Genomic DNA, 23,422 nt, shown 5'->3' with positions numbered 1-23,422 from the left:
TTTAGTTAGAATTCTGGAGCAGGTCAAAATTTCGTCACGCAAACAACATTTTTTTCCTTAAAATTGTAAGTTTGCCTGAGTAGTCGGACTTCAGCCAGGGATTAAAGACTTTCTCCTATGGACAGGTGCAAATTTAAGCAACGCGAACAAAACTTCCCTTAAAATTTAAAGTTTTACTAAGTAGCCGGACTTCGGCCGGGGATTTAAGTCCTCCTACAGATAGGTGCAAATTTCGGATACGCAGGAAAAATTTTCCTTACAATTGAATGTCTTGCCGTCGTTTTCTGCCGTATCCATTTTAAAAAAAATCTCTTTCGGCCTCTTCAAAGGCATCAGTTACATATTTTACTGTTCGACACATTATGTAAATATCGTCAGGATAAGCAATTAACATGTGTATATTGTTTCATCTCTGTTAACGTTTGCATCTCGAATTACCTTTCCCAGCAGAATGTTGAAAAGGTCACACGAAATACGTTCTGAAACCTCTCTTGTTACTAAACTTTTGGAAGAGATTCTTTTCTTTTTTTAACAGAGGACCGGGTATGAGTTAGTGTCATCTTACAAAGTCTAATGAGTTTTGCGGGAATATCAAATTCAGACATGGCTTGGAATACCTTTGAACGTATAGGACTGGCAAAGGATGCTTTATATTATTCCTGGATTTTCCACAAGGTAAATATCTGGCCAATGATGGATTTGCCTGGTCTAAAACCGAATTGGTATGACCCTATTATTTCATTGAACATAGGCATTTGTCGTTCAAACAGTATCATCTCAGACACTACCTTATATGCGATAGGGAGCAGACTTATCCCCCTATAGTTTGAGCACACAGTCTTATCTTCTTTCTTGAGGGCGAGGCCTCCGGTTTATAACAGCTCGTCTGGTAAGCCATCGACAACTGCTACATTATTATTTGTCAGCCGGTTTATAGCTGCCTTCACGTTATCTTGGTCGGACGTTATACACTCAATACAATCATCTGGGACCGGATCTGTGGTATTTTCGTCGTCTTCTCCAACATTGGGTATCAACAGTTTGGCAAAATACTCTTCCACATCCTGAGTACACTATCTGTATCTGTAACCAGATTGCTTCACTGGTGTCTAAAGGAAGATGTACTAAAGCCATCAGTTTGATATTTCACTCTTTGGTATGATTATCGGACATCATTCCTGCTTCTGTACATCTCGACTTTTTCACATTCCCGCTTTCCCATTTATCTCTTTTTCATGCGGAAAAGCCAATTCTCCCTTTATGATTGTTTAAGTCTGGCCAATGGCTTAACTTTATATTACTCTCTACACCATTTTCAGATGTAATTCGAAACATTCCAATTGTAATTCGTAACATTTTAATTGTAATTCGGTTATTCCATTTGTAATTCGAAACAATTTAATTGTTATTCGAGAATTCGAATTTTTCTATTTGTAATTCGAATTATTTTATTTGCAATTCGAATTATTTCATTTGTAATTCAAATTATTTTATTTTTAATTCGAATTATTCCATTTGGAATTCTTATTATTATATTTGTAATTCTAATTACAAATGAAATAATTCGAATTATTCCATTTGAAATTCGTAGTATTCTATTTGTAATTCGAATTATTCCATTCGAAATTTGAAACAAAAAATGTCGAATTACAAACGAAATGTTTCGAATTACAAATGGAATAATTCGAATAACAAATAGAATAATTCGAATTACAAATAAAACAGTTCGAATTGTAAATAAAATAATTCGAATTACAAATGGAATAATTCGAATTACAAATAGAATAATTCAAATTGCAAATGAAATTATTCGAATTACAAATGGAATAATTCGAATTACAAATGGATAGTTTCGAATTACAAATAGAATAATTCGAATTACAGTTGAAATGTTTCGAATTACAAATGGAATTCTCGAATTACAAATAAAATGTTACGAATTACATATGGAATTCTCGAATTACAACTAAAATGATTCGAATTACATCTGAAAAGGTGTATTATAGAGAGTAATCTTTACAAAACGCACTGACAGCGTTTACTGATCGCTACCAATATCATGATATCATCCCGGCGAAGGGAATTATCAATTGGATTTTCAGTTTTTGAAATAATGAAAACCAAACTCTATAAATATCGAGTATTCTCATGTTAATGAGAATGATGCTCACTTTCTCTCGATGTTTGCATGGACTGGACAATACTTTTCCACTGTATTGCTTTCATTAAGCAATAGGGCCAGTTGAGTAAAATATGCTGTGGCTATCTGTTATGTTTGCAGCTTACCGATGTCCAAATTTCGTGTTGTGTCTATTCGTACTTTTTTTGATACTTTTAATCGGATACGTACCTTTTCTGCAACAAGGTGGTGGTGGACCGAGTCAATGTTTGCTCTTAGGAATGATCGTACATCCAACAACATTCGATGAATGTCTTCCATATATCACAACGTGATTAATTTAATTTCTTGTTTTTTCTTTTATCTGGTGACAGCCAGGTGCCCTTATTGATTTAGAGATCATTAAATCTAGAATTTTTTTTCTGCTGCGAAGTATATCGCCTCGTTCTATTGTCAGACGTTCCAATGTGAAGACTGAATTTCCCGACTGTTGGGCCAATGATACTCTCCTTTCCAATGTTGACCTTAAAATCCCCTGGAATAACTTTAATGTCATTAGCAGCACATCAATCATATTTTTCTTCTAAGCGCTCGTCCTATTCTTCAGTGGGAAAAAGTGCGCAAATTAAACTGATGTTTTTAAAAATTTAGCATTTATCCGAATTGTAGTGAGTCTTTCATTTACCGGGTTGAAGCTGGAGACTGAATGTTTTAAGCTCCGACTAACTACAAATCCCCAATCAAAATCATGCTTTGTGACATGGCAGCTATAATACAGTGCGTCAACATTAGGTGTTGTTGACACTTTTCCGAATCTATCGTATTTCCTGTATGGCATTAATATCGGCCTTGTACTATGCAAATACATCTGCCAGTGCGTAAAAAGCACTTTCTCTATAAGAGTGCGAAAATTTCAGGTGCAGGTTGGCAGATCATGGCCCTTAAAACGTTTGCGGGGGGCGTTTTAGAGGTGTTTTTTTTCATAGCACGTTTATTTGTAGGGTTGGTACTTACCTAACGCCCCACTTAAGATGAAAGAGGGACCAAGATCAGTCCTGGGCTTTGTCATGTTAAAGCCGGTCAGGGCTTCTATTATGAGTATTTCAAATCAAAAGAATATACAGTATTTATTTTGATATGACTTAACCTGATTATATCTTCGGAATGAAGCGTGTTTTGCAGCTATGCCTCTACTTCCCTGAAAACCATTGAAATATATATTTTTCTGCTAAGCCTAGAAAGTGTGATACACTTAGAAAAAATTTAGATTGCATTGCTTCTGTAGTTTCCGTTAAATGTTCATTCCAAGATTGAAATGTTTGTGTGTTTAGAGAAAAATGCAGGAGCCTTCTGAGAACCTCCCAAACCTGAGAACCTATTTTGAAGTTTTTCTATACTTTTTTAATTGAATCGGATTTTATTTGAAATTTTGTGTTAATAGAAGTTGTAAACCCTTCGTACCAAAAGGTTAAAATTATGGTTAGTCCCCATACAAAGTGAACCGAGAACTTTTGCATTTTTGGAAAAATTTGATTTGTGTCACTTTTTCCCACATTTAGTATATCGTGCTTTAGGGGCGATAACTAAATGCAATAGAGTTTTTAGCATTTATTTCAAATGGTTCCGTTTAGATCTTTATAGTCAGTTTGACGGCGGTGAGCGCCTCAAATGAAAAGAGTATTAAAATGAATTCATTTGCTTTCCTCGATAAAAGCGCTTCGCCAAAGAAATGGTCGCACTTGCCTGTTTTCACAATTTCATTTTAGGTTTTCGTTTCTGATTGATTACAAAAACTCTGTGTCCAGATAGTCACAATAACATATTTTCCAATTTATCACTTTATGTTCTATGTTCTGAAGAATATCTCTAAATACCACACTGATTTGAAATAATTGTTCTACCTTTTTGGCATTCAAACTTTAAAACTGTGCGTTCCAAGCAAATTTGTCCTTAATTAGTTCTGACATGCAAACCCATAATGGCGTTTTCCAAAGTGTGGGGATTATTCAATTTCATAATGTTTGTGAATTTTAGTTTCATTGATTTTTGGTATTGATAAAATTGGATGTGTGTAAAAACCAACACAATAACAAAAACAACAAATTCAAGAAACTTTTAGCATTATTAGGTCAAAGCTACCTAAAAAAACTACATTGTATCAGCCCACAACAGAAGTGCCAAGTCTAGAGTGAACAACTCGTCGAATCTAGTTATTTGCCATTTGAACGACAGCGGTTGGTTTTCCGCTAAGAATGTGGGAGTGGGTTGTTTAGACTATTCTTAAAAATAAATTCATTCATTCGCCGACCATTAGCTTGGAGTAGAAACTTTTTTTGGGCATAATATGTTGACTATTATCCCCCTCAACGCTGTTTATGCTGAAGATGGACATAAATAGTTAAGAGATTATCTAATTTAGATTTGGTTGTTTGCTCTTCTCCATTCATTATGACCACTTGATGAACCACTCCAACATGATTCTGCAAGTGCTTCATGTTGTTGTTGTGGACGATGATCTTTCTACAAACCTAATACAACAAAAAATACAACTCAATTTCAATTTCATTTTCGCCAACAACAAAAAAATTTAAAAATTAGAAAAAAAACTTTTCGTACCAATTCCCCAAAATTGGTATGATTCGTTTGTCCGCCTGACCTGCTGTTGTATGTACATATGAATGACTGCGCGCCTCTGACATAGTGAACATTACCATTTATGTGTGGATTATTGAAGCGTTAACACCAACGTTTTCTTATCTCTCATTGCTTTCTATGTGCGGTTTTTTCGTTTGTTTTTTTTTTTTTTGTTTGTTTTGATATTGATATTTGGTTACTATTCAATATATTGACCATATTCAGAATAAAATAAAAGATATCGAACTCAAAGTGTGAGATCTACAAAAAATATTAAAAACGACCAAAGTTCTCAAGCCCAATTAGAAAAAAATGTCAGCAAAACTATTGTCATCATCATTTCATAGCACACCAAACGATAGCTTTAAAGTGGGCGAATTCGAGAGACGTCTAGGTAAGTGAAGTTCGCCGTACAATTTTAATCTATATAAATAACTGCAGGTGAGAAAAGTTCTTCTGCTTGATAACAAACATAAATATTGATAAACCAAATTTGTGTCAAACAAAACTTATTAACCCTAATGTCGCCAAAAATGTATTTTAAACACACTCTCATTGCCTCTCAACAATAGAACTAAAAAGATGTCTGGCCAGTAGCGAAATTCTGTTCCTATTTTTTTTACCGAAAAACCTTTAGGCTAAAGAGGGTATACACACTTTGATACGACCAAAAATGTGCCTCTCAGAAATAATGGGTTTAGTCCCCAAGTATGTTTGGACGAAATCGGTTTCAGACAATTTGGAGTCGATTTAGCCGATTTATTCTAAGTTTGAAAATGGGTATATTGGTCCACTCCTTCCGGTACCTCCCCACAAAAGTTCAAAATTTTTCACTAAAATGTGCGCACGACAACTCTCGAAAGGAGTAACCGAATTGGTCATAACTTTGCATATGATATTACTTCCAGGCATAGATCGTGTTCGAATACACCTTAGGGTACCTCCCACACAAAATTCGGAAAAAGTGAAGCTTAAGAGCTTTTCTCGGATCGTTGTGAATAGAGAAGCCGATTTGGTCCATACGTTGCAGAATGCAGTTTCAGGACTGGTATAATTTTTAAATATTTGGCAACATGTTGTGTATCTGGCCCTAGCTAAGACTTCCTGAGAAATTGGCCCAAAAACTCAAAAAAAAAAAAACCTATAGACGTCAGAAATATTGTGTTTGCTTCTTTTCTGAGGATATATATCTGTCGGTACAGTTGACTGATACTCTCTTATCTGTTTTATCGTCAATTTAAAGTCAAGTTTCCCATAACTTTGAAGATGCGAAGGTCTATCATTTGATTATAATAAGAACAGCACACTTATTACTACGGAACTTGTTTTCGCTAACATGCCATCGCTAAAATATCACAATTTTTGACGTTTACTATTTTTATACATTTATACATCGACGAGAAATTGTGCTTTCAAAATTTTCTTAAGAATGAGTTCAAATTACCATCTACTAATGCGATTCCGAAGAATTGGTGAAAATGCACTTCCAATGAATTGGAGAAATTTTCATTCCAAAGACATTGCCAGAACATTGCAGCTTACGAAATTAGCAGCAGACCACCAACATACTTTTACATAACAGCTGCGTTAGATCGAGCAACGCGATATGAACCAAGTTGGATATGGTTCCGTTCGTTCAAGTCGCGGAATCGTTCATTTGAACAAGTTTGTCCATGAACGACAAAACTCTACTGTAGAATTGGACAATCTAGTTCATAGTTCATTGTCCTAGTCCAAAAAGTAGGAGAAATGTTATACAAACTAACGTGTGAAATTACGTATACAAACGAGCGGAGGCCATTGAACTAAATAGTGAACTAGGTCATTCATTTGAACTAAATTGGCAAAACTCTACTCTACTGAAATGCAATATTGAAATAAAATGAGCCAACGAACGAAAAGAACGATATAGTGAACGAAATGAAAACGATTGATCCGCTCAATGAACGAGATTGCCCAACACTAATTTTAAACCCGGTGCATCGGTTTAAGTTAGATCGACATGTGCATTTGTTACATATCCCAGCAAAATGCATATGTCGATTTATATGTTTACAACTTACTCTCCACTTGACCGCCATCACCGAAATTAGATCGGTAGAAGAAAATGACTTACACATTGTTGAATGTTTCTGTTTTAAAGCCTTTTCTCACCATAATTAAAAAAAACTTCTACATAATAATAAAAAATTTTCTAAGATAAACTTGTTACGAAGCAACCGTCTATTTGTTTTGCTTTTGTTACAAATTTACCTTTATTGTTGTGAATTTTTGTCTCATACTATTCTTATGAATTACCTACATACATATTTTCTATTTGAACGTGAATTTCTTTCGATAAGAAAAGTTGCGTTGAAAACAAAACGAAAACTATACGGAAAGGCAAAGATAAATTTTTCACTGGTGTGAGAGTTTTACTTTCAGGTTCTCTTCCATACTGATAAGTGTCTCCAATCATTGTGGTTAGTCGTAACATTTAGTTGGTCATTGTCGAATGAATGTTTCTTTCTTTTCGCCACTGACAATAACAACACCACTCTAGAAACTCCATTTCATTCAGTTGAAAAGTCCATTATGAGTAAATCGGGCGATTATGACAATCTTGGTATTTTTCCCATACTCACTCTATTAATAGATTTCAATTGACTTCAGTTGTGATTAATAATAATTGTTTGTATTTGTTTCTTTGTTGCAGATGCATTACTTGCCGATTTGCAGAATAGTGTTCCCGGTCATCAACCGCAACAACAATATGGTACAACTCAAACAGTAACGACAGTACATCAACAGCGTCAAGTACCTCAAGCACAGCACAATTACATCGAATCATCATCGGGCTATGGCAGTCTACGGGGCAAAGCTCCTCCTCCGACCCAGGTATGAATGTATCTGATTGCCCTTAGTGAATATCATATAAAATAATTTAATCTTTTTCTTATTTAAATTGTCGTTTTTTGCTGTCATCAATGCCAACATTATCATCATCGTAATCAACTTCAGCCAATCTACCAAGAGCATTATTCGGAAACACGTACATCTGTATCGCCATCTGGGGGGTACAATGCACCACCCAACACCACTTCTAGTCAATATCAAAATCAAGGAGCCATACCACGGCAAGCATACAATGGCATCAATGGCGGAGGCCCTTCACAGCAGCTGAATACGGCGAGTAATTTATCCGAATTGGATTCATTGTTGCAAGATTTGAGCAGTGCCCGTTACAATGGCAATGGCTACGATAGAAAAGGTTAGTAATTTGATTAATTCGACAAGTATAATTATTCAAAATTGGGGAGAATTATACACTGTTTTTATTCAAAATTGAAATACACATTAAAAATGAACAACTAAATAGTTGTTGTTCTGTTGAGAAAATGAAATAAAACACGGGTGAAAAGTCTGTATGTATAGGGATATTTCAGGTCCTTCATAAAACCCCTGTTACTGGACCATATCGTCCTCGGATTCATAGTTTAACATGAGAATGACTTTTTAAATATATTTGTACCGTTTCGTTTGTGAAATTTCTTTTCTATATAAAAAAGTATGTACCCTATATAACTATTTTATAACGTCAGGCTTTAGAGCCTAAAGTTTAGGCAACAGAGGGTACAACTCACTTTGATACGTTAAAAATAATGGTTTTAGAAATTCGTTTCAGACAATTTAGAATCGGACCTGTCCATTGTTGTTGTTGTAACAGCATGAAACCTACGTAGAAGCATAGGTTTGATGCTGGGTTGGCAGCCGCTAGCCGAAACACTATGGTTTCAAGTTAATCCGGTACGAAAGAACCCGCTGCCGTGGGATTGCCTGCCTAACCGACTGTCTGGTTGGTGCGTACTATAACTCTCGAACGGATCAATCGGTAAAAATTTTGCGTCCCGATAATATGTTGTCTAAACTTAGATGATGTTCGAAGATCGCCATATCCGTCTACACCTTCGGATATTTCCCCAGAAAAGTTCAAAATTGTGTGCACGATAACTATCGAACGGATAAAACAGTTTAGTCCAAACTTTGCATACCAAAAGAGATATTTCTTGCAGACATACAGTGCGTCCAAGCAAAAGTCGTACAGCCAATGAAATTTTTTAATTGACTTATTATATCTCCGACACAAAAGGGGATATGAAGAAAGAATTTACGCAGCTATTTAGTGCATTCGGTCGACAATTTAGAAACACGATATAAGAAAATAATTAACCCGTTTACATTTTTAAAAAATTAAATTAGCTAAAATACTAAGAATTTTAGCACCAAGCGAAATTCGTACAGCAATTATAAAGACAAAATATTTATTAATATAATTAATCCTTCCGCATGTTTCTTGTTTCAGTTGAATTCTGTAATCGATTTAGAATATTTTTGACTAGTTTTGTACAATTGTAGTGTAAAATATCGCCGATTGTTTTGAAAATCTCTCCTATAAGGATGTTTGGAAGTATAAATCGTCTGGAGACATTTTCCAGCAATACAACCACTATAGTCGATTTATTGTTCAAACATGGACTACAGTCTAGCGAACTAATGTTATTGAAACAATTATTTAATACCAGTGACCGCAAATATTATGATTGAAGTCAGAGTTTTGGGGGAAGAACAACGCTTGCCTTGTCCAATACATTATTCGCCAGGTAGTAAGAATTCATTTAAATTGTAAAATTTTATAGTTCGATTTGAAATGACATCAAAAAATTATTAGCGGTATTCACTCATGGTGGTAAAGTGGCATTGTAGATCTTGTACATGCTGTTAATATAGTAGATCTACAACTGTTTACAATACCACCACAATAAAATACATGAAAGATTAATTTACCACTGGGTTGTTAATTTACTCGACCTAAAAGTATTGTAAACATTCCATTGTACTTTTACAAGGGTGTAGAACAGCGAATTGTTTTGCCACCACTTTGTTGTGAGTTTTATTTTATGTCGGAGTTTTGTTTTGTGGTAGAAAAATGGGAAAAAATAAAAGGAATAAAAGAATGGAAGCCAAGAATTTTTTTTTTTATGAAAAAGTATAATAACACTCAAACTAAAAGATAGACTGACGATTATGTTAAGATGTTTTGATTTGTTTACAATATTCACAAAAAAGACGTTTACATTTCGTTGTAAAAATCCTAGTACATAAACAAGAGTTGTAAATCTAACACAATGAGTGAATACCGCTATTGTTTTATAATTTCCAATTCAAATCTGAAAGATAAACCCCACACCCTCACGGATACACTGATGCGTTATGTTCTATTATTCGCGTATTAGACAAGAAGCGATTTGTGGGATTTTTCAGAGTGTAATGTCAGGATCCGCACAAAACTTGTTGCATCTATGAAAATTACACTCTTTTAAGAAAATTTATGCATTCATTTGTGTTGTTTTGATATTCTAAACATTGCTCTTGGATAAATTTATATATAACTTTTCTACTCCTTTTTATCACCAATTGACAAAAATTTGACTGCACATTGGAAAAATAAGCTTCCAAATATTTTTATCAATCGATTAGAGTGTTGGGACACTAAAAATCAACTCATTTTGCGCTTCGTGTTTTAAACTATCCACAAGAAAATATTATTAATTTAATTTTGGAACTATTTTAAATATTTTATATGTATTGGATAGCGTTGCAGTTTTAATTTTCGATACCTGCTGAATAGAAAAAAATTGTTTTTGTAAAGTTGAAAAAAATTATTTTCTCATGTGGTTTCATAAAAATAATTTTCATTTTATTTTTACGCTTCTTTCCCATTTAATCGGGTACAAATTTCCAGAATTGATCTATCAATTGTAAAGAAGCAATGATGTTACACTAAATCGATCGTAGGATTTAACAAAAAACAAGAACATGTAAATTAGGGCTATAACCAAAAAAATACCACCACATAGCCGTGTAGAGCATGAAAAACTATTATGAAATAATGTGTAATTTTTTCTCTATCGCGAAAAAAGTTTCCGCACCAAATGCATTGAAGTTCAGTAATGCATTTTTTAATTTTATCTGTTATAACAACATATTTGCTTTTCATTAAAATTCTTATTTTTTTGTAATCTAATTTAAAATCATTATCAAACCGTTCTGGACCAATTTGTTCTCAAATCGCGTGCTTCTACATAGGGCTATAACTAAAAAAATACAACACCAGTACCATGTGGAAATTTTTGATATTTGCAAAAAAGTGCAAAAAGTTATATCCCTAATGTACATAGTAGAATTAATTATATTAACAATTACTTTGTCTTTATAATTGCTGTACGACTTTCACTTGGTGCTAAAATTCTTAGTATTTTAGCTAATATAATTTTTTAACAATGTAAACGGGTTGATTGACTTATAACGTGTTTCTAAATTGTCAACCGAATGCATTAAAAAGCTGCGTAAATACTTTCTGCATATCCCTTTTTGTGTCGCTTGGAGGAACTGTATATATGGTCCGAATATGGTCAATCCACTCCTTCGGATACCTTTAACACAAAATTTCCTTTTGAAAATTTCGAAAGGTACAGTTTAAGGCCATCAGGTAGTCCGTGGAAGCAAATCCTTACTTCCTGAGATAATTAGCCAGAGTCTGTAAAAACATTCGGCCAACAACTGAAAAGGCAAGATAACTCTCGAATGGAGTAACCGATTTTTTACGATATAGATCAGTTTTGAATTTGGACTATATCGGTCCACTCCTTCGGGTACCACCCACACAAAGTTTCATTTTTTCGCGACTAACCGATTTAGTACAAACTTTGCATATCATAACCAACTTCCTTCCGAAAACCCAGCTGATGAACCGAGATTGAAATGCTTGTTGCAGAGCACATGCGCTCTAAATGGTTCAGCCACTGCAACATCAATTCGTTTTAGATATAGTCCACAATAAAGTGTTTATTTGATTCTAATATAAATAAAAATCTCCCTGTAGTGTGATTCTCTAACACATTTTTTGAGTTACTGACAAAAATCGGTAACATTAAAACGCAAAATTATGAATGAAAAGTTCAAATAAAAGTTGACAACACTGTTGCTATCGGTAGAACTTTACGACTACTTTTTATTGGTCGCTAACTTACCGAAAAATATCGTTAACTACCGAAATTATAAGCATTTTAATTCTACCGACATTTGTCGGTAACTCAAAAAATTAGTTAGAGAATCGCACTACTTGTATGCTTTCAACAACATCCAGTGTTCCGATGCCGAAAAGTGTGCTACACAGTTCTTCTGTCAAATCATTGAACGTCCATCGTTCAATTCATTATGCAGACATTCAAGAATCTCAAAAGAGATCTGCAACCAGTCTCCTTCACTTCCAGTGAAGTTTATAAAGTGGTGTCTGAGTTGACAATCCCTGGATGAGATAGACTCGGGTCGTTCCGGAGCGTAGATCCGATTGTCGTGGGAACGACATCTTGCTACCCACCAACATGGTTTCAGGGAAGCACATAGCATAACAACATGTTTGCAGGAGATAACGACCAAGATTTTGAATGACCCTAATCAGCGACGGTCACAAGATAGGACATTTGTGACAGCTCTTAACCTGACCAAGGCGTTCGATACGGTCGATCATTCAATGATGATTTCTGACATCATGAATTTCACCCTTCCAAATGATGTTACACGTTGGCTTGCCAATTACCTTAATGGTAGGCAAATCTTCGTCGAATTCCAAGGCCAAAAGTCCCAATATTGCAAGATCAAAATCGGTGTACCCCAAGGCAGAGTCCTTTAAGTCATTTTGTTCGACCTTTACCTTGCGTAACTCCCCAATCCACAAGCAAATATATTGAAAATGTCCTACGGTGATGATATTCCCTTTTTGGGTGAAGCGTTAATATTCACGATGTATGTGCTCAGATATCGAGCCACCGTCCGATAGCGCAATCTTGTCTTATCCCCTACGAAGTTATCCGTGTCACTCTTCACTTCCTGGACGCGAGATGCAGCTCCAGTCTGGACTTCCTTCCTCAGCGACGCACAATGAAGAAATTTACAAACAACTTAGAATAAGGCGCTCCGAGTTGCCTTCACGAGAGTGGTGTCAATAATCATCGCCATAATACTGTGATAGAAGATCCACCCGACACATCCGTCCGGGCTTCGGGTGCAATCGTGAAGGCATCCAAACCATGAAAAGCGGGTATCAACAGGGAATCTCCGAAGACATAAGCGGCTATGGTTCAATAAAGTCCAAAATCAACATCTTTCTGCAATTTCCGGCAGTGAGCGGCAACATACTAGGCAAACACTTTCCATTCTGGCACAACATCGGCCCAATGTTTTCAATTCCTAAAGAGAACGTATTGTATCTTAAAACGGTGCCCTTCACATTTGTTCAATTGTCCATCTAACCCAACAAATCTACTTTCCTTGGATTGCACAAATATAATTAATACGTTTTTTCCTTATCTTTTTCATTGCCTCTGCCCGAATTAAACTTTTGGCTGTTCAAAGCGTACAAATCGTATTACCACAAAAAACCAAAGTTTGGGATTGGACAGGCATCAGAAGTAGTGAATAATTTCACGTGACGTAGTGAATTAGTACTGGCTAATGATTGCAATAATTTTTGGAATCGCTTTTTATAACATCTCATAGAACGTCTAATTGTAGGGCGGGAAAGCACTATCATGAAATCTTCGAGTTACCCTTTAATCTCTCGATGAGTTTGTTTCTTTGTTTGTTTGTTTCTTCTCTTATTGTCCATGAAGTGAGCCAGTATGATCACTACTAACGATCGGCACGATATTTACAAATGTTTCTGTGCATATCGAAATTTTCTAACTAAAACATACCTCCTTAAAAGGCACATTTAAACTGACGGAGGATTTTCTCTGATTTATTTTTAATGTTGTTTATCAATATTAGCATAATATCAAACTTAATTCTGTATTACAGATAATTCTGGACCGACAGGATTCCATAGTACACCGTCTTCCAAATACAATACATACAATAGTTATGCATCGGTAGAGGAACGGCCCACAGTTGATAGCTTATTAAATGAAATGGACAATGCTTCCTTATACGCTGTTCCAAATGGGTAAAATTTCAGATTATATTTATATACATATATTATATTAATTTTGAGCATTAACTCTCCACAGAGCTCGTGGCAAATCCCCAACGCCTGGTCGACATGTTACTATTACAGTACGTGAAACTAAAACAGAAAATCTTGCTGGACCAGAAGGACCAGGTAATAGTCGAATTATAAAAAGTGTGTTTCTTAGTTTTATTATTTCTTAAAAACATTACAGTGAGACAAGTCGAAGAAAAAGTTGTTAGGCAGAAGGATTCATTCACACCCAACAATGCATCTCATCAGGCATATGCCTCGTCCGCCACAAAAGAATTGGATGATTTAATGGCTTCACTCTCAGACTTTAAGGTAAGTACTGTTAAGAAATCTTATATAGTTAAGGAATTGTATTTTTAGTTTGATTTATCCAAATTAAACGTACTAAAATTACATTGTGATTTTGAGTCCAATTAAAACTCGGAAACAATGTACAGGCCAGCAAACCAGTTATGACTTATAATTTTAATCACCACAAAAGATAGATGCATATATTTGAATGAATTTTCTACATTCTCACCAAATCATTAGCCTGATATTCTTTCTTTTTTCATAAAAAATTGTTTTTTCTTGGCCGTCTTCTATTCTTTTTATTTTTCCAATTTTTCTACCACAAAACAAAACTCTGACATAAAATAAAACTCGCAACAAAGTGGCGGCAAAACAATCAGCTGTTCTACACCCTTGTAAAAGTACACTGCAATGTTTACAATACTTTTAGGTTGAGTAAATTAACAACCCCTGTGGTAAAATAAACTTTCATGTATTTTGTTGTTGTGGTATTGTAAATAGTTGTAGATATACAATATTAAGAACATGTACAAGATACAATGCCACTTTACCACCATGAGTAATACCGCTAGTAATTATTGTTCATTAATGTATCGTTTTAATACCTAGTTGGAAATTGTCTACCCTTTGTCATCGACGACATTTTCACACAAATGTAGCAAAACTCGTGCACGACAAGTTGAGCGACAAGGTAAGCGAAGTTGTTTTCTGTGACGATATAAGGGATATTGACTTCTATCTTGTCGTTGATGAATACCTAAACGAGTCAACTAAGTCATTGATTACAGTATTATTCAATTTGTCTCGCACCTGGCCTCTAAATGGGTTCCAACCTGAAATCAAAGAAAAACTTCAGTAAATTTCTTTATCATTTACTTAAAATTTTTACTCTGCATTTCTGCAGAATTTTTCTTTCCTCTCCGATTTTTAGTTTACCATTAAAAATCCTAAAACCAGTAGAAAAGGATCATAGTCGGGCGGGGCGACTATATGATACCCTTTATTGTGCAACACGCAATAAGTTAAGTTTTGTCACAATGCGGAAATGGTGAACACACCAAAAGTGGCTTAGAAGTCGGCGTATAGCTCCTCGGTAACCCTCGAATTAGGGTATTTAAATATAGCATCGACATTTTCCAATTGGCTGCAATTTTCGACTTTGTTACTCAGAGGCTATAAATACTTAATTTTATTAAAACGTCTGTGGTGTTTTGTAGATTTTGAAGTTGAAAAGATACTTCATGTTTGAATTCTCAATTTCAGTACATGATATAGAAACCGCCTTCGAGTTCACAAAAACCAATTAGTTTTAATATAAGTTTTCCTATACTACGACCTTTTCTCAAGTTTTACAATTCTATGCCGATGACTTTAACTTGTAAAAACATGTTAAACATTTCCTACATTTTAAGTGCCAATTTTCAAAACCACTTAAAAAATTTCAAAAATGTCTAAGTGTTTGATTTTTGTACTATTTAGAATTTCTAATACACCTCCTTTCTCAACCCAGTGACACTGATGACAAAATTTAGAATTCCAGCTCTCTATTCCGAATTTCCAAATTTATTACCATTTAGTACTAATTCCACTAATTCCAGCTTTATTTAGTACCATTACATTAGGTATTTCCAAAATCACCTGTCAGCCCACAATGACCGTCATACCAAATTTCAGAATTTATATGCATTCCAAAAAATCGCATTTCCAGTCCTTCAGTTCTCCCAAACCCGATAGTTAGTAGTTAAACCAGACACCCGACATTATGAAGTTCTGGATGAATTACAGTCTCCGGAAAATTCACAAAAATACCCATTTTTAAGCTTTTGGTCATAGTGGCCTACCCGATAACCAAATATAAAAACTCGCGATATGTCAAATCCCTTAGACCTTAGTCGCTAAAAAGTAGTTATACTAATATGTCAATAAAACAGGCTTGTTTGCTGTTCTGTGTTAAATGGGAAACCCCATGATGTTTTACATAGGATTTATATAATAAAATTGGGGATGCCAAAGAAGTAATGTTTGTGGAAATTTAATCTACGATAAGTTGTTAACAATCAGTATGATTGTTATGTATGTAGACACTAGGAGACAATCATCAACTCTCGACATATTGCTTACATATATATCTACGTCTATCCGCTCTGTAAATGCACTCAACAATTTGTCTTCCGATCATCTGCATGTTAAATTTGAGTTTAACTTTAATGCTGACAAGTTTGAAAATAGGTTCTATAATTTGAAGATATATCAGAATCAATTAAGATGCTATCGAAATAAACGTACCGAAATGTAAACTCAAGATAAAACAAAAAAAAAAAAAAAACATTGTTCCACAACATCCCATAGAGGACAAGGGAGACTTCTCTCATATCAATGAGTGCACCCCAATTCGTATTTAGCTCAATGATATGGGACCTACTGTTTATCGCCGAGTCCGAACGGCGCGTCTTAAGACAACACTTAGGGAGAAGTTTTTCAAGGCTGAAATACCCCGGAAATGTCGCCAACATTACTGAGGGGTATTTTGCCACCGTTGAAAAATGTTTGATGTTGCTTGGCCGGGGAATCGAACCCCCGACCTTCTGCGTGCAAGGCATACCATTGCACCACGGTGGCACTCAAGATTAAATTAAATCAAATTCCTCAACACATAAGAGAAATGATTCAATTCAGAAATATATACAAGCGAAATTTGAAATGGTATAGAGATCCTAATGACAGATGTCAAATGAATATTATTAATAAAATGATTTCTGTAGAATTTATCAAACTTCCGGATTGAAAATTGGAATAGAATGTTAACGAGTTTGGGCAAAGCCTTGTCCCATTTTGGAAAATATCCAAGGTACTTAAAAAGACCAATACAATTCCAAATCTTAGAGTGGGCAATGAAACGTATTATACCCAGGAAGAAAAATGCAAAGCAATAGCATCAAATTTTCTTTTAAATAAATAAATCTTTCAATTTATTCATCACTCAGCGATGTAGATTGGGGTGGTTTTATAAAAATCGATGTCGGATTTTTTAAGGCGGCAACCCCCTAAAGTGTTTAGGTTTGTTAGATTTAAAGATTGTCGAAGTTTGAACACAATTGGAATATGTTACCACGTGCCACTGGGACCTCAAAATTGAGTTTAAATAACAGGACATAAATGTTTTGAAATCAGTTTGTGGCAAACTGTGTAACACAAAAAAAATATATATTATGGCTGGCTGTGACATCGTCTTGACTTCATAAATGAACTATCCCCCATTATTATAAGTATTCTTTTGTTATAGTTTGGATTTACCGAACATATTTATAGCGTTCCGGTTAATTTAAAGTTAAAAGTGATGATTGAATTTCAAGGAGGGGCTTCTTAGCATTAACTTTCAATGTAAAAATTATATTTTAAATGCCTCCAAATTGTTTTATTTTGCGTTTTCAAATCCATTAGATAGTAAAAGAACACGTAATAATGGCCCTATGTCTTTTTATAGACATCGTTGCGACTTCATAAATGCAACAAGACGCAGTAATTGCCAAATGTGTGCAGTATTACCATTTGTGTTGCGCTCGCAATTGGCATTTATTTAGTACTGTCATGCCAAATGACATTTTCGAAGAAAACCAGAAAAATGCATAAAAACAATTAGAAATGGCAGATTTGTGGTATGTAAAAAATAATAAAATTATTTTCAATCAAACAGATTTTACAAAAAGTAAAGAAAGTAAAGCACACATTGTTCAAAAATGCAGTAAAATGACATGTCTCTTTTTTTACAATGTCAGTGTTGCAACACATGTTTACTTTGTCTTCAGATGAGATTGTCAATGTTTTCAATGTAAATATTGCATTTATCAAGTCAGCCTATAAGTAAAAAATGGTCGAAAAATGTGATAAATCGTTTTCAGTGTTTCATCAGCTCTCATAGTTCTTTGTATTAAAATTATGGTGAAGACCTCAACATTTAATTTGACAAACGTTACGTATATTTTAATTGACTTAAAGCTTGGAGGAAACTTCAGAATTTAGGTATTCAGTTGAACTTACATTATTCGGGAATGTAGTAACCGGGAACCTCCAGTAACCGGGAATAGAAAACATTGTTTTTGTGCGATTAACCGTGAAAACAAACAACGACGATTTCAAAAACTGAAAAGCCAATTGATAATTCCCTTCGCCGGGATGAAATCAGAAAATTTTGCAGGCTGTCAGTGCGTTTTGTAAACATTACCCTCTATAATAGAGAGTAATGATGAAGTTAAGCAAATGGGGGAATACCCCAGACTTAAGCAATCATATGATTGAATCTTCAACCATAACAAAACAAACAATTTTAAAAAATTTAAAGTTTGTTCCAAAATTAAGAAAGAAAAAATACTTTTTAGGTTACTATAAAACTCATATACATAAATCATATAAAAGCTCATATATTTTAAAATGTCAATTTGTGTAAAAACCTATAATTTATATGGGAAACGTTATGGAAAAAACACACATTTTTAGCCATATAATTTCAATAAATTTAAAAAAGTCTTAAACGGAAGGAACGGGACGGGTACACAAGTATATATGGGCTGAAAGAGGATTCATCATTCTGTGAAAACGGAACTTCTTTCCATGCTGTTCCCTAAAAGTTCTACCAATTTGAAATTTCACTAAAATTTAGTACCTGTGGAAAAATAAAATAACTCATTACGCTCACTTCGTGCAAACGCTACGCTCTAATTTATTGAAACGTTTATTAAATCCTACCTACCTAAAAAAAAAAAATATATGTTATAGTTTCCGAGAAATAGCTAAATGAAATGAGGAAAAATAACGTATTTTCCAAAAATGGGAAAAAAAAATTGTCGACTTTAGGAGCACGCCACACCCACACCTTTACCCAAATTGGGATCCTTACCCAGCCAGCATTTTTTGAAAATTTTAATCAAATTCGAGTCTTTTTTGATCCGACTGCACGATTAAAAAGCTGGAATATGAGCTCATTTTCTGATCATAAATGACTCCTTTGTCGGGAGGAAAACGTAACCTCAGGCGACTCTTCTAAACAAATCACAAATGAGTCTTCCTCTGCATTAGTTTCGAGTAATTTTTGCCCATTTTCTGATGGTATATAAAGTCTTTTTCGATTCGTATTTCAATCATTTATTTGGGATTTGTTGATTAATTTGGGACTCTTTTTCGAGTCTTTTTTGAGTCATGTTTATTATCGTTTATGAGTCTTTAGGGAGACATTTATGAGTCTTTTTATTAGACGAAAACATTAAAAGAATTTTCTTTTTATTCTTCTTTGTTTTTTGCTCCTTTCCTTTGATGTGTTGTCTTTCTGCTTTGCTATGACTTTTAATTATCCCCTTTGCCTGAACATGTGTATACTCTTAATATTACACGTTACATTTATATCAAAGTTTTGTAGAAAGTGTATATGAGAATTATTTTCAACAAAACAAAAATAAAACAAAACAATCAGTATTTAATCAACTATCTGTTCAAAATATGATCAGAAGATCAAACACCTGGATGCCCATTTTTTGATTAAGCATTTTTCAATCTTCTGATGATCGAAATGTGGCAATAAATAACGAAAAAATAGTCACATTTTAAACGCCTAAATGATTTATTTGTGTTTACTACACATTTTTTGTTGTATTTTAATTTGAACTCTTTTCAATCGTTACAGGGAGTCACTTTCGAGTCCCTTTCTGATCATACAAGCGACTTAATCATTTTTTGATCACCAAAAGGACTCTAAAATGACCCCTCAATGTGATTTTTGAAAAAACAATCTTCCAAATGCTGGCTGGGTAGTTTTATTATGTTTACTAACGTATCCCATATAGAAATTAGCAATCGATTACGACAAACAAATTGGGGTTTTGGCCAGGAAAATCGATTCCTGAACCACTGTGCGCCGTTCGTTAAAAATGTGTTCGTCTTTAAAAAAATTATTTCAACTTTTAAAAATTATATAGTTGAGCTTGTGCTCAAAATCAGGCCTGTAAATTTTAATAAATTGGAAGAAGTGTTCTACTCACGGTGTTAATTTTTTGTCCTTATAATCGTGGTCGTTTTAAGAAGTTTGATCTGTGTATAAATATTAAAGAAAATACAATGAAAACAAAAAGCTCTTTTCGTTGTAAACGTGATTCCTTATAACGCCTGTTCGCAATAACCGAATTCTACTGTATAATTCTTTGTTTTGGCTTACATATAAATTATTAAATTTTAAAAAGGCCCATACCGCAAAATTACATATAGTCCTATATTGTTTTCTGTGGAAACCACAGAAATGCTTTAAAACATACTACAATAATTGTTTGTTTATTTGTGATATGTTCTCGATATCACCTGTTGAACCATAATTAAATTTTCACTAAACGGCACAATTTGAGAAAAGCAAAAAAGGCAAAAAAAAACAACACATGTTGTAGATTTCTATTATTTGTGTCAACGCAAACACAAGATTATTGTCCCATTTTATGTCGAATATTTTAATGGGCAATCCATCTTGTTACACGAGTAATTTCCTCGCTTTTTTGATCAAATAATAAAAATATAAAACGAAACTAAAAATATAAATGACTACATTTTCATATGAATTAGTTGTGAAGATTATTTTTACAAATGAATTTCCATGGTCGACATTTTCGTTTAGTTTGTCCTTAAATGGACCTAGAAATTTATTTTCATAATTATAGACTGAATAATAAGTACACTGTTACATGGCTGACGTTTCATTTATATGTGTACAAATACACCCATAACATTGAATGAATGCTAAAATTACGATTTAATAAAGGCTATTTCAAGGATTTCTTCAATTTGGTGGTTTCAATTGTGAAGTTCTTTTAGATTATTTATACATGGCACTTTAAAATAAATTAACTTATCTTAACTGTCGAATCCACCAGCTTCAGACTCTTCCCAGTTGAGTACATATCGTCCATTTACAGAAGAAGTTAGCAATTAACGTACATACTTGGGTATAATTGTGCATTCCGGGTTGTTAATGAAAATAAAGTTTCTTTACAAAAAAATTAATTTAAGCTAAGCTAATGTTTTTGTTGCATTTTTAAGCATAAGGCTACTTTTTTGTATTTCAGTATCTTTGTGCGATTCCAAAGTTCGGTCTTCATTTTGATATGGGAAATCATACATCAATTTATTGTAAAAATAGTTATTTATTTTCAAAAAATAGTTTCGATTATGACTTGATAATTAGACTTTTGCGACAAAATCCTAAGTTCATAATGCTCAACTCGCAAGAGTATCAATCAAAAATAATATGAATTTTGAAGAAAAAAATTAAATTGGAAAAAACTGTGTCTCCCTATATGTACTAATTAATTAAATTGTATTTGACTTTCAACCAAGGATAAAATATACGAAATCTTTTTTTCGCCAAAACCTTTATAATAATTTATACAAGAAATACATATGTATACATACATACACATTTTCATAATGGCATATGAAATGTTTTGAAAATAAATATTTCATATTGTGGTGGTCCATATGAATTATTATATAAACCTTAGTAATTCTCATTTTGTGAAATATTTATTTGTTTATGCATCAATTAATAAATATTCGTACATCATCAGCCTGTCTGCCTTTCTTTTTTTTCAAATATTTTGTTTAACATTGAGTTTCAATGAAAGATAGGATAGAAGAGGGATTGTTATTTTCCTATATGTTTGTTTGTATATACACTGTGCAACATTTTTAAGGTAATCTTGTGCAAACAATTTGAGCTGAGGATTTTTTGAAAGTACAGACCAAAACGACAAAAAAATCTAGTTGGGTTTTGTTGTGTCAGATCCAGCCTGGATTTTATGGCCCCATCTAAACATGGTTATATATTGACTTCTTAAAGCAATTCTTGGCTATATTCCTGTAACCTATGTGAATTTTCATCTTCCCTCTGAAGCAAATTTGTAGATAAGGGCAATAATTAAATATTTGGGGAAATAATGAACTCGAAAAACTACATTTATTGCCTCAAATTTTATAAAATATTGAAAATTTCCATAATTTGTATATATTTCGCACCATATCTCCAAAGCCATTAATTTTTTCTCAACGTTTTCTTTTGGAAAAATATTCGCTGCACAACTTTTCAGAACATGCCATAGTTGTAAAATTCCTCTATCGCGTTGTTTTCAGTATATTTTTCAGCGACGATTTAATTAATAAATATGTCAATAATGTGGTGAAATCCGAAATGTGAGAATAAACTGTTGGTGTGAACTATGTTTGAAATACGTGTTGTAAAAGATATGATGCAAAATACCGCTGAAAAAACATGAAATAAGCATTTTAGAGTTTCAGAATGTTCTGAAGAATTGCTGAGAACTTTATTTGGAAGATTTTTGCAAAACGTTACTTGGTTTAAATCGCAACAGTTTAGCTGATACAGACTAGAATTTCAGGACTTATGTAAAGTTTTTTATAGTTTATCGATTTTGATGCCCTAGATGGAGTTTTTCTTATGTGGTCTGTTCAAAAGATAAATTCCACTAGTTTATGGCTACAATATTGCCAAAGACAGCAAGGCCAAATTTCTAATCATTTATGAGATAAAGGCCCGATAAATTCAGAAAACTGTAGTTTCAGTCCGGTTTAGATGAGGCTATAAAATCCGAACTGGATCTGACAGAACAAAACCCTACTAGGGTTTTTGTAGTCTCAATATGTACTTTCAAAAAATGCATACTAGAAGTTGTTTGCATTTTCAGTGTTGCATAGTGTATATCACGTGGTCGTTAATATGTATTACCATTAATAATTTAGCTGATAATATTCCAGAAATATAAATTTTTTTATGAATTGTTTTATTTTTTGTATTGTAAAATTACTTTAATAAACAAACCTTATTATTCCACTTACCTAAAAAATCATTTTATAATTTATTCCCCTGAAACAGACACTTGCAAAATTTCAAATTAAAAATAGTATTTACACATAATGAATCCTTATTATCACAAAAAATATGATCCAAGCCCCAGAATACCAAATTCTATCATTAAAACTTCTATAGGATTGCTGTGTCTAGGCCTACCAATATTAGACTGGCTTGTTTAGACCCATGCGTAATAATTACTAAACATGTAATTAACATATTTCCACGATTCTCCAAAATATAAAGATATAAAGTAATCAGCGTCCTACTATGAAGCAATGGTTAGTTCGATTCCTAGATCACTCAACATACCTTTTTTCTAAACCAAAAAGAAAAGTGGCACTTTTTTGAGCTTTTGACTGTGTAAAACCTCTCTATAAAGTTGTTTCGTACTATGTTCGAG

General features: G+C 33.6%; 1 protein-coding gene across 27 annotated transcripts in view; it reads left to right on the top strand.

The window, feature by feature from the left end:
- Positions 1-23,422, top strand: part of Pax (paxillin) — a 103,524-nt gene that overhangs the window by 51,629 nt on the left and 28,473 nt on the right. For 14 of the 27 annotated variants that reach the window (XM_073968286.1, XM_073968266.1, XM_073968276.1 and 11 more), the window contains 5 exons: positions 7,449-7,630; positions 7,754-8,003; positions 13,652-13,796; positions 13,861-13,952; positions 14,014-14,144. In XM_073968286.1, the coding sequence (XP_073824387.1) occupies positions 7,449-7,630; positions 7,754-8,003; positions 13,652-13,796; positions 13,861-13,952; positions 14,014-14,144 (800 nt within the window). Of the gene's footprint in view, positions 1-4,978; positions 5,148-7,152; positions 7,359-7,448; positions 7,631-7,753; positions 8,004-13,651; positions 13,797-13,860; positions 13,953-14,013; positions 14,145-23,422 lie in introns of those variants that run through there. The other 13 variants (XM_073968277.1, XM_073968281.1, XM_073968278.1 and 10 more) reach the window with 2 other exon arrangements.

This window comes from Musca autumnalis, unplaced genomic scaffold, assembly GCF_047663935.1.
Source record: "Musca autumnalis isolate F117 unplaced genomic scaffold, ASM4766393v1 scaffold_2, whole genome shotgun sequence".
NCBI lineage: Eukaryota > Metazoa > Arthropoda > Insecta > Diptera > Muscidae > Musca > Musca autumnalis.
This window is presented reverse-complemented; position numbering and strand designations above follow the sequence as displayed.